Source organism: Paramormyrops kingsleyae, chromosome 17 (genome assembly GCF_048594095.1).
Source record: "Paramormyrops kingsleyae isolate MSU_618 chromosome 17, PKINGS_0.4, whole genome shotgun sequence".
Taxonomy (NCBI): Eukaryota; Metazoa; Chordata; class Actinopteri; order Osteoglossiformes; family Mormyridae; genus Paramormyrops; species Paramormyrops kingsleyae.
In genome coordinates, this window is record NC_132813.1 from 7,648,728 (window position 1) to 7,661,133 (window position 12,406).

Below are 12,406 nucleotides of genomic sequence, written 5' to 3' on the forward strand. Positions count from 1 at the left end.
GGGGCCTGCAGCATTTTATCGACGAAGATTTTTGTACCTGTTAATCATATTGATCTATCAATTGCTTTAAGTACGTGACAACAGAAAGAAATATCGGTAAAATACCGCGGTATTTTAAATGTGTGAAGAATTGTATTCTATTTGTTCACATCTCTTTAAACTTGTGTTTTTTGTCAATTGAAGCATTTCCTTCAGTTAGTCCACGAAGAATACGTATACAAGGAATGGAATTTTAAAAGTCGGAATAATCAGTGATATTTTTCTCTAAATCATATGAACGTCTTACTTTAGCAACAATATACTTGTGTGTTTAACATACAAATGCGACTGTTCTAACTACTATTCGAGAGGGATTTGGGTTTTATTAATTTTTCATGTAAATTCTCAGGTAAAAAGCACGCTGGATTTCAAATGGCGCATTTAACGGCGTATCTGTAAGTTCATTTCCAGGTAAGATAAGAATGCAGCGGCGGCCCTGAAGCGTCCTTTTCAAGGCAGTCTTGACGAATGTGTTTTCGTTATTTCCGCGGCCGAGTCATTTCGCGATGGTCCCCCGAAGCGCCTCGCCGCTAGAGAGCGTGTCGCCAGCGCCTGCGAGCGTCCGGAGAATATCAAGCGAGACACGCTGAGGTGCGGAGCGCCGGCGGGGTGCAGGCGGCCAGTCTTCGTGAAATGTGCGCCGGAGGTGTGCCGTCTCCTTCTCTGAGGTTTTTCCCCCACGCCGTTCTATCCAGGCAGGCGAAGTCGTTGTATTTTTTTGACCATCACGGTAAGCATATGCCGTAAGTGACACTTTACAAATATGAGCAACCGCCCCCCCCTGAAAAATCGGTCTCTGCTCAGATCCAGGATCATCTCGCTTGATAAAGTAGAAGGGAAACCCACTACGATCTGACAACTTTAAGCGCTTTACTATTAAGCAGAGGAGGTAAATTTAACAAGGAAATGTTTTAAAAGTCCAGATTCATGTTATGGGAAGAGCCAGATCTTAAGCTAAATACTGGGGGAAAAAATCCGGTTTTATTCCCGAGAACATAGGGCTGCGATCGTGACTTCGACGAGAACTTAAAAAAGTATCCGTTTCTATCAAAGTTTGTACATAACTGTTACATATTAGTTGCCTAATTGGTCCTTTTGCGCGTGGAATATCTTAATGAGCCGTTATACGTTTTGATCTAGTTGTTAAAAACTTTTACAATGCGGATGCGCCGATAGAGAGTCGATCTCCGTGTGTCATGGTTGGCGAGAGAGGAGGTGGGTGGATGTCTGGACTGAAGTTAGATATCCTGCAAGCGTGCGTTAGGCGCAGCTTTAAGGTAACGATTGCCACGGCTGCAAGTAATATGATCTGCGGCGTACAGGGAGCAGTTCGCGGGCGCCTCCCAATCTCCCCGACTCGGGGTCTGTGTCGACACTGAGCAGAATGCCATACGTTTACTATATTTTGCTTAATTCAAAATAAATAGCATCTTTTTTCTTCCTTATATTCATTTTTGGTTATGGTTACAGCACTATACAGCAATTCGTATCATTCTCGATACTACGTATGAAAAGAAAGGAAATTGCAGAATGTCTACTGATACGTTCAAAAATAATTTTAATGTGTCGCTGCTATTAAACGAGGTGAGACTTTCTGGTTAATATAGATCTATCCTCTCCAAACGTCCTTATGTTTCAGTTACCGGATCATTTCACAATTAAGTCTTATTCCCTAATGTTATTTCAGTGAAAAACACTGTAACATAAAAGCACGTGTAATGAAGTATTAAAAATGCCATTGCTATCTGGTTGGCTGTTGATTCCATGGATTTCGTAAATTATTGATTCAGATTCCTCTTGCAAGTATAAGCCAACACTTGTCCTGAAAATATCCTGAAAACATTTCTGTACTGGAATGCAGTTTTAATTTTCGTAATTGACTTATCTACCTTAAGCAGTTAGCGGCATTATATGTTTGCATTCATCCAAATTGAAATGCCTCCTTCTTGCATAAAGCCGTTTTATGTTGACGGGCAATAATTCCATTGGCACTTCAGATTTCACAGACATTAAGGAGACACATTGCAAGGAGCCTTGATTTTTCATTTCTCTCCTGGAAGTGCCACCTCTGTCCCATTAAGAGAGCTAAGAGGTAACTAATCATTTGAGTTGGACAAGTCATCAGAGTTAGAAATGGTTCTCTGTTACCAATTTGAAATAGCATTGCGATGACGCACACACAGGAGGTTATGCAGAGGTGGAAAGTTCCGGTCCAGAAAGATAAAATCCAGACCAAGATTTTGTTTCAACCAACCATTTCAGTACTCTGTCACTGTGACTCCTAGTACTCAACTGGTTGGTTGAAACAAAACTGTGGTCAGGATTTGTACTTTCTGGACTGGAACTTTCCACCTCTGCAGACATATATTGACTACATACCATTATAAAGACTACATACTATAGCTATTTATATGCGCCTGTGTAATGAAGTCTTTAATGACTGACATGCTGTTTAAAAATAGTCACAAAATGGAGATTGTTTATTTCGTTTATCCTGTATTAAACCCTTTCATACCAATCTCACGCATTAATTCAGCCTTATAGGATTAACAAGTCGACCGTCTGCTAATTTAATTGTTTTCATGCTGTGACTTTGGGACTTGATCGCTGCTGTCAGTCTCGCTGGGTGAAAAGCGTTTAAGCAGAATTTCTCAAAGAGACGGGAGCCTCATTAAAGTTCAGCAGGCCATTTCTTTGTGCTAAAGCGTCGAGGTGATTCTATTTCTTTTCTGTTAGCAGTTCAAGCTTTGCCTTTTAAATTGTACTGCAGTTACTGTGCACCTACAAGTGATGATCATTATGATTTTAAATAAGAAACAAGGCAAAATGTGAAAATAGATGGTTTTTGTCTTCTGAAATTAGGGCCAGCTGGCTGAAAGGACGACTAGTTAAGGATGTAGTGAGTGAAATTAGAAACTCGACTTTTATTATTTATTTATTTATTTATTAGAAAAATGGTGATTCGGGCCAACAAGGAACATTATTCATCATGTGGCATCGTCAGAATTTTAGTAAATATATGGAGGTAAGAGATGCTTGGTACAGGCTATCACAGGTAAAGAAGGGAGATTAGAAATTAAACAGAGGGATCAGATGCAAAGTAAAATGGTAACTAAAGTGATAATGGTGCATTTCAGTCAAGTAGTCAGTTTGGGTTTTAAGGACAGGTCTGTCTAAGCAGAGGAAATATGTTGGGAACAGGCAGTTCTTTCAGAATTGGGATTCAGGCAGTGGTCTCAGAAAAAAAAAAGATGAGAGAAGTTAGATAAATGCATAACCTGGAGTCTGCATTCATTTCAGAAGAATACATTCTGCAGATTAATCTATGCAAGTTGCAGCAAGGACGACGTCATCCTTTAAAACAACTGACTGAGATCATACATACCTGTACAGTATAGCCAACAAGTAACTTTACTGATGAAGTAGTTAAGGAAAAAAGCACGAGTTAAAAAAAGTCTACCAACCTGAAAACTAGTATATTAATAAAAACAGCTCTGTTTTTGAATTGTGTTAGATAAAGGCTTCAGAGGCAGCAAGTGATATTTGATAAATGCCAGGATCTTCCCAGATCCGGCAAGTTGCACGCAGAGTGGAAAAGTTAGATTTTGGACTGGAAAAAGAGAATGTCGGTACAAATGCAGGGTGCACGTTCAGGGTTATTTATTAACCTAATATTTGATGTGGGTTGAATTTCTACAGTAGCTAAACAAGTCTAATGTGGTTTTAAACTGCGTGTCAGAGTATAGTTGTTCTGTATGTAAAAGCTTATATACAAAACCATTTTGTATCAACTTGGCTGTTGGTCTGTGTTGCAGGGAAGGAAAATACCAGGTACTAGATAAAGTTTATCTTCTGCGGAACTTGATGACTTTGTTTATATCTTATTTCTTTGTTTTGCTAACAGTTGTGTTGTTGGGTTTTATAAAAGGTTCACCGGTCATTTGTCCACGCGCACAGCTAATAACGGCTGTGTATAAAGCATAGAATTTCATACATTTCATTATAGCCTGTGTGCATTTGGGCGTCAGAAGGGAAATTTCTTTAAACAGCAGACTGGCATTTGTCAAAAGTTGAAATGTAGCAGGTCATTGGCACGTTACACAAACAGTACTGAACGTTAAGAGTCGTAGGAAGGCGGTCCTTATTTACAATGTCATTTGTGACATTTCCCATACTAGAAGCCGTAGACGATATTCGCTTGGTGTGGCCTTGGTATTTGTTAGATGAAGCGAATCTGTAAAGCATCTTTCTCCTCTGGAAGCTTTGAAGTTTTAAAGTCTCTGTATTGGGTTTTAAAGTCCAGGCTGGTAAAGAAAATGCTTTGCAAGTCAGCAACCGTGATGGTAAAGCGTGGAGAAATTGAAGGGAAGAATTGGGATGGAGCGCTTTGATCAACAAAATTGGGTTAAATCCGCTGAGACGTCAAAAAGGAGGAAAACTGGGGTTTGAGAAGAAGCGGAACACAGGCAGGACATTACAACCACAGACTTTAAGGTATATGTGTGTATATATATGTTTAAGTTGTTGTTGTTCTAGTGCTAGGTATTTTGGGAAGCATCTGCCGCATTCACGGCTTTCAGACAGGTATTTGGATGTATAGAATTCTTCCACACCTGAGATGAAGTGAAGAACACGAAACCAGACCTGCCAGTCACTGTAGTCCCATCAGAATAAAGGTGTGATTTCTCTTTTTTGGCAGTGAACGTTGCAGAAAAGGAAAAAAAAAAAAAACAGCATTACTCAGAAGCCTGTAAACAAAGCACTCAGAACTAGTATGTTAATCAGTACAGGCAGTCTCTGGGTTAAAAACATCTCACATATGGACAACTCATACTTACGAATGGACTACCTTAAAGTGTATTATATATAAATTTGGGTACGCTACTTTGTGACTCTCGTAAATACATTGCGTGGTGTCAGCCAGTTGTCTGCTTGAGGTACGGAACAGTACTATGTGTAGCTACTTTTATTATTAAACTATTATTATCGTTGTTATGTACCATGTCATTGTCTTCCAGACTTACCTACAAATTCGACTTTAAGACAGACTTAGGGAATGGATCTTGCCTGTAACCCGGGGACTGTCTGTATACCGTAGTCGTCTTTTTTTTGTCGTCACTTGGTTTATTTGGTTTAACTTGTCTTACCTTGCATTTTCAGATTTAAATTGCGTATGATTTACAAATATCGCAGTGGTTCCAAGCAATTATCCATTAATCTCAAGGCAGCTACTGAAGTTTGAAATGTCTATTAACGATCGAGATTCTTTTAAGAATGTTTTGTTTATCTGGTTTTTGTTTGGGAGAAACGCTGAAAATTGGCTTCAATGTTTGAAAAGGAAATTTAAAATCTGCAAATGTGACGCACTTGTCTTCCATTTCGGAGTGTCTCCCTTTGCACTGCTCTTAATTAGGAAACATGAAAGCGAGTAGCTGGACGTTTACATGGAAGCCTAAATATGCAGAATTCCTTATAATGGACTAAGTAGCTCAAAGAGAGTTTTTGTTTACGAGTCTGTTGGAATGTAAACAGCATCTAAAGTTTTCATTTTAAACTTTTCCAGGGCATAGTTTAAGATGTGCCTGTGAAGACATACAGGACAGTAAAAACAAAATAAATAATTACATAAAATCAGATTCGGAGCTGTCAGTGTCAAAACTCTGTGTTATAATAAATGTACATAAAAGTGGATCTGGATGAATTAGCTGGAAATGCGACAGAAAATGACTTTCTTAGTTTTCTTTCTAGAAAAAGTTACATCATCTGCTTCGCCGAATTCGAGGGTGGAGATAACCATTTATTGGCTACGAAGCTCAGAGGTCTGTTGCTATACCCTGTTATGCTCAGGGTATATTGTTAGTGTTCTAAAAAGACATTTTTTATATTAATAGAATCTTGTAGGTTCCTGTGCTGTATTCCGTGATTGTCTTGTATGCTGATTATTATTCCAGATGCTCGCTCCCGTCCCTTAAGCAGCACTTGTGGAGGCAGAGAGGGGCTCTTTTCCAGTCTGTTGCCACCGTCTACACAGCACTTTGCCTCTGGCGTACACGTGTGACATTAATGGGGTCATAAACCCTTTTACAGCTGACGAGGTTCGCGTACAACTCCGCTGTGGATTTCCATTTCGTTGGCAGCTCTTCCACTCCCACGGATGACATTAGTAAGAGTGACGCAACAATCTGACGCGGCTGTTGTGTTTTCTTTCAGGGCGCCATGGCAATTCTCCTTTGCGTGAGTCTGTCTCTGATTCTCCTCCCGCAAGTGGGATCTGTGAGGAACTGCCACCCAGGGTGTCGCTGTGAAGTGGAGAACTATGGGCTTTTTGACAGCTTCAGTCTGACCAAGGTGTACTGCAGTGGCGTGGGACCGAGCTCAGCCCCCATTCCCATCCCACTAGACACGTCTTTCCTGGACCTGTCCTCCAACTCCATCTACACCATCACAGACTCCATGCTCACAGGCCCCGGGTACACCACCCTCGTCAGTCTGGATCTTAGCAGAAACTACATTTCCGAAGTTCACCCCAATGCACTTTCCAGACTACGATATCTGGAAACCTTGGACCTTAGCCAGAATTCCCTCGAGGACTTGACGGATGGGGTCTTCACAGGCCTGCCACTGACAGAGCTAGATCTGAGCAGCAACAAGATCCAGGAGTTGAGGCTGGACATCTTCTCGACTAAGGCCCATGGGAAACCCATCAGCGTGGATTTGTCCAATAACTTGTTGGCAGCCGTTTCTCGAAGACCGCACACAGGCCCTCCCAATATCAAGAGCCTAACCCTGGCAGGGAATTTACTCAGAACTGTGCCTGATCTTCGTGGAATTCCCCTGAGGTATCTGAACTTGGATGGAAATCCGATCTCAAGTATTGAGAAGGATGTATTTGTAGATCTGAAGGATCTGGTCCATCTGTCCCTTAGTGGTCTACCTACACTCACTGCAATCCAGCCCCAGAGCTTCAAAGACCTGCAGAACTTACAGGTCCTTGACTTATCAAATAACCCTAAGCTGGATTCGTTGAATCCAGAGATATTCACTGGCCTAATCGCTTTACAGGAGCTTAACTTGTCTAAATCTGGCGTGATGTCATTGCCAGATAACATTTTGAGTTATGTGCCAAGTATCCGAAGTCTTTCTCTAGGGAAAAATATTCAGTGCTGGAAGACCCAGAAACAAGGCCAGTTCCATAGGCAGATCGGACAGACTAAGAGTGGGGAGGTACTTACCTGTGATGTCAGTGACATCAGTTTATAAGGTTTTATTTTGCAGTATACTATCTATACAAAAAGACCTTCATTTGTGCCTTTACGTATCTTTATCATAAAAATTATGTATATATATATATAGTTTTTTTATTTTTTTTCCTGCTAAACTTGATGATTGTCTTTTGAGGTTTTATTTCAGTATAATTTAAGAATAACATACCTTTGCACATATGCATATTAAATCCAAGCAAACTGCAGCTTTTAAAACAAAATCTAGGATATGAAAACACTGTGGATGACGATATGGACTGAGGTCTGAAACGAAAGAGTTTATGCTGCGTTAAACATGCTAAGAATACTGACCATCTCTGTGCGTCTTCTTTAGGAAACTTGACATGGCCGAGTTCATGTCTCATGCCTTCCACACTCTGATGAAAATCTGATTTTACACAGTGTGCAAATTCTGATGCTAAAGGACAGTCTCCACCTGAGCATCGTCAGACAGCAGAATTAGACGTAAGCTTAATGTAATCTACAGTCCCTTGAAACCACATAGCTGGATAGCTGAAAAACGACTTATGTTCCTGAGCCGAGACATATTGTATAAAAATATGCATTAGCTGAATATATGCAATGGAACACAAAAAGCACCTAAATCCTACTCTCATTGATTTAGTAGATTATATTTCTATTATATTTCTTGTAACTTTTAAGACTGGGCTAAATGGTAAGAACGACATATTGAAATGTATTTCAGTATTGCTGAACGTCAGCATGTATTTACACAATATTTGTCCCAAGTATTTGTTACGGAGAAAGAATATCGTTGCCTTAGCAGAGCACACCAAGCAACAAGATGCTAAAGTTGTTTCAGCTGACCATGTCGTAAGTAGCTGGACGTGTAGTGCCGTGTTCATGAATACATTTTTGGTTTTTGCATAAAAGCCCCCTTGGGCATGGAAGGAACAGAGCTCTGAATTTAAGGTGTGTTTTTGTGAAACCCCATGTACTTTTGTTTTACATGGTTAACATGTAGCCTAAACATATTTTCCCTCACTAATGTATGGTTTGCTACCCCAAGAACCAATGTGTTTGACTGTAATCTTAGCTGATAACAGACAAAATTAAGCTACTTTGCCAATTTAGATGGAACATTAAGACAAACCTTGTGTATGTGTGTGTGAGAGCCGATATACATGAAATGTAAAAATGTATTAGGTATATTTTCAGTGAGAAGGGGGGTGGGTACATTTCCTGTGTTTTTCCACTGTGAATATAAATTTTATTTATGATACTCCTGTCTTAATTCTTGGGATGTAATAGTTGGTTGCTATAACTAATTAAAATAACCATTTTCTTCATTTAAACAGTAAGAGTTCATAATTCTGAAGACTAGAAACATATTTAGTACTTGATTTGGTTAGGAGTCACAAATAGCTTCACCTTCGGTTTGCATAGAGTTAACATGAACAACTTAGTAACTCCACCGGTCATTGAGAACAATCCCAGTTTTCCTCTTCACTTGGTAAAGGAACCAGAACACCATGACATATACTTTCTTATCACAAAGCTTCAGTGTTTCCCCTTTTTTTCATGTTTTTATTGAAAAATAACATCTATGGAATTATTTCTGCTGGCAGAAAACAAGCGAATGGCTAAAGTAAATCTCTTAATAAAAAATACAGTACTATTGAACTATTATATTTACTAATGTTAATCTTTTTCATCATTGTGTTTTATCTGATGTGAGAATCAGCATCACAAATGGAAATAAAGTATCTTGAATAAAGCATCATGAATCCTAAAGAAAATTTTTTGTATGTGGATGTCAACACATTGTGTGCATGTATATGTTACATGAGAATTAAAGGATTCTTCACATATGACCTGGTCTGTGTACACTGCAGAGTCAGAGTCAATACAGGCAATTTCCCTTTTTGTTGCTCGAAGAGGAGTCCGATTGCTGGACACGTCCATATTTAATATCGTACGCGTGTTGCCGTATAATCACAGCTAGCCGAAAACGCAGCCTAGTGACCTCATTGCCATCGTGGTGAAATGTTTATAAGGACAGTCGCTGTCTACCACACTGGAGGGTGAAATCATTTGACACAGTATCGCTACTCCCCACCAGCCATGTTGGGTGTGGAAGGTGGGGTCTCAGAGTGCTATTCTCAAGTGCCAACGTCAACAGAATTCCTGACCCCCTCCCTTAGCAGGATCCATTCCACACAAAACAGAGGCGTGGTGTGGATTCTGAAGCTAGGGACTCAAAAAAGGGGCGAGGTTCATCCGATTCTATTGACTCAAAGTATACTAGCATTAATGCCTAAACCCAATACACTTGCCCCTCAAAAAAAAGAAAAAAAGGATTAATTTTGAGCACGTCTAGTTCTAGGTCTGTGTAGACTGCTGTCTTTGTGGGGGGTATTTTTTGCAAAATTTTTCACAAAAAGAAAAAAATTTGCCTTAAACCCGAAACACTAGACGACACTTTGTGACACGTCCTCTAGGAATCATGAACTGAAGGAGCAGGGAAAGGAGAGTACAGACATTGCCCAGAATTCTCCTTCGTGCAAATCTTTCTGCAGTCTTTCCCACAGCAACTACAAGTCTGTGCGACAAAGGCCCACAGCGGACATCCTTTGAATTTTCTGGTGCTCAGCCCCTTTCTAACTCTCAAATCATGCAGTGTTTCCCAATCCAGTCCTTGGGGACCTGCAGACAGTCTGTGTTTTGGCTCAGTTCAGGTTTTGCCTACTGGGACCTGGGAGGGAGCAAAAATGTGATCAGTCCCAGGGGGTTGACAGGGTCCAGGTTGGGAAACACTGCTTTAGGAATGGAACAGTAAGACAGAGTAGCTCAATAGGTAGTAAATCCGAGGGATGATCTGATCCCTCTCAGCTCTGTGTGTAGGATTTACAAGTCCCCTCTGTGTTTGCAAGAGCTTTCTACATGCATGGTGTTACGATCCCCAGTCTAGGGTTGGGGATCGCCAGAAAGGTAGAGGAGAGGGAGAGGGGAAGACAGGACAAGCAGGGAACGGGAAAGGGGAACACAGGACACAAAGGGATCTTTTTTTGTATTTTTTTTATATTTATTCACAGACACGGTTACAAACACGAGGTGCAACAAACTTCGGGAGTGACCCACGCCAAAATAACCAAAACAGCTAACGAACACGTCCCAAACTAAGCTAACTCTGAAGGTAATGAAAACAAGAGGAAACAAAATGACAAAGACTAAGTAACTCCCTAAACCAAAACAACAGTAAACACCACGTTCGCAAAAACAACAAGGCAGTCACCCCTTACGCACCTAACAGACATGTACAGAAAACACACAGGCCGAAACACAGTATGAGTATCCAAAAGGGCGAGGCAAAGAGAGTAGTCAGGAGCTAAGCAAGAGTTCAAACCAGAAGACAAACAAACCGAAGGCAAAGGTAGCCTACCAATAGGGCAAAGCAGAAAGTCAGAAACCGGGAAACCAAAACAGTCATACACAGTAAGAATCAGCCAATAACAATCCAAACACAAGTCCAAAAACGAGCAGAGCTCCCGAGTTAACTCGCTGTCCGGCTTTTCTGGAACCAGGAAGTGACGCGCGGCGCATTGGAGGAGCCGTGGGCGGGGTCTGGTCAGCAAGGCGGAGCCAAGATGCAGCCGGCGAATGACGACGAGGGAGGGAGGTACGGAGCGGAGTCGAAGGAGCGGCGGAGGAATGGGCAAGGGGGCAGACCGGCAGACTTCCGAAGAACCCGTAGGCGACGTGGTTTTGGCAAACATGTGTTTAGGAATTGCCATTAGTATGGAACTGGGAGGGAGCAAAAACATGAACCGTCTGTGGGTCCCCAAAGGTACTGCTGAAATGTATCTATACTTCAGCATAATACACTAAGGGTAACTGTGGATGCATATTTTGCTGGAGGATATACCTCAAACATAATTATACACTGCCACGTCCAGGAAAAATGTTGGATGTTGTCCATCACAACTGCAGAGAATTGTAATCTAATTAATTTTATTTATCCAGGATAAGTGTACTTTCAATAGACATCTTTTAAGTACTTTAGAAGCATGGGAAGAATAAGGCAATGATATTGTGGCCTTTTGGTCTAATAAAATTGGTCATGCTCTTTGTACGCTGCCATTATGCATGCGAGTGTTTGTTGGGGGCCAAGCTTTGAGCTGCCAGCTCTAATTAAGATTCCATTTGTTGGGAGCAGACTTGTATTGAGATAGGGCTGAAGGTCCTCCTCCACTGGCTACACAGTAGAAGACTTGTTTTATACCTAGAAATGCGAGATGCATCAATTGCCACGCAACACATTGCTCTCTCCTTTTGTCTTTACCGAGATAGCAGGTTAGTTAGTGAGGGAGGATTTTTCTCGTACATACCTCACCAATCAGAGAACATCTCAGAGATATTTAGGCAGAAGTAGCATCAAGCAAGGTTGGTCATGACAGGAATAACCTATTTATCCTAAGTGGTTTTACATTACAAATGAGATTTTATTTCACATCCACTTTAGTGTCCTTGTACTACAAATGAATTGAAAGTCAGGGTGGATGGATAGAGATTCCCATTGAAGAAAAATGACGAATAAACGCCTTTTCACATATGTGGGGTTCAGGTCCGTAGCCAGAAAAGAATTAAGGGGGGGGGGGTCCGAAATTTTTCGTGTGGGGTTAAAGCTCCTCATTTTAATTACTACCTGACTACGTGCCTCGTGGAATTATCCTATATGCAATTTTGAGACACCGCACAGCGCGTTCAATAACGACACTTGCAGATGGTTTTAGTCCAACTTCTCTAACCCATTTAAGGAGGAGGAAGGGATTTCGATGTCGCGCAAATCAAATCAGACACCATTTCAAAAAAATCGCACGTTTAGAAGAATTCCTCCGCCTGCCCATGGCACTTAATAATGGACGGTAATGTATGATGCTTATTATTACATTTATCTCTACCCTATAGTGGTGCCCATGGCAATCAAGCAAACGGGAAATTCACTATCCTCAATGGATGTGCTTGTGTTTCTAGAAAATGTTCCCTTTATGGAATTGCTGTCAGCAATTTATCTAATAAATTCGTTTCACTAATCTTCAGGCAAAAAACAACCATGTGTGTATAAATGAGGTTTACAGCGGTAG

General features: G+C 40.9%; 1 protein-coding gene across 3 annotated transcripts; it reads left to right on the forward strand.

Moving 5' to 3' along the window:
- Positions 1-436: 436 nt before the first annotated feature.
- tsku (tsukushi small leucine rich proteoglycan homolog (Xenopus laevis)) lies at positions 437-9,042 on the forward strand. 3 transcript variants are annotated; one of them, XM_023801106.2, is made up of 2 exons: positions 437-769; positions 6,250-9,042. In XM_023801106.2, the coding sequence occupies exon 2, from the start codon at positions 6,256-6,258 to the stop codon at positions 7,297-7,299; it is 1,044 nt and encodes a 347-aa protein (XP_023656874.1). In that variant the 5' UTR covers positions 437-769; positions 6,250-6,255; the 3' UTR covers positions 7,300-9,042. The 3 variants fall into 3 exon arrangements, with proteins under 3 accessions (XP_023656874.1, XP_023656876.1, XP_023656875.1); XM_023801108.2 differs by lacking the exon at positions 437-769 and adding an exon at positions 819-928; XM_023801107.2 differs by lacking the exon at positions 437-769 and adding an exon at positions 4,796-6,134.
- The last annotated feature ends 3,364 nt before the right edge of the window (positions 9,043-12,406 follow it).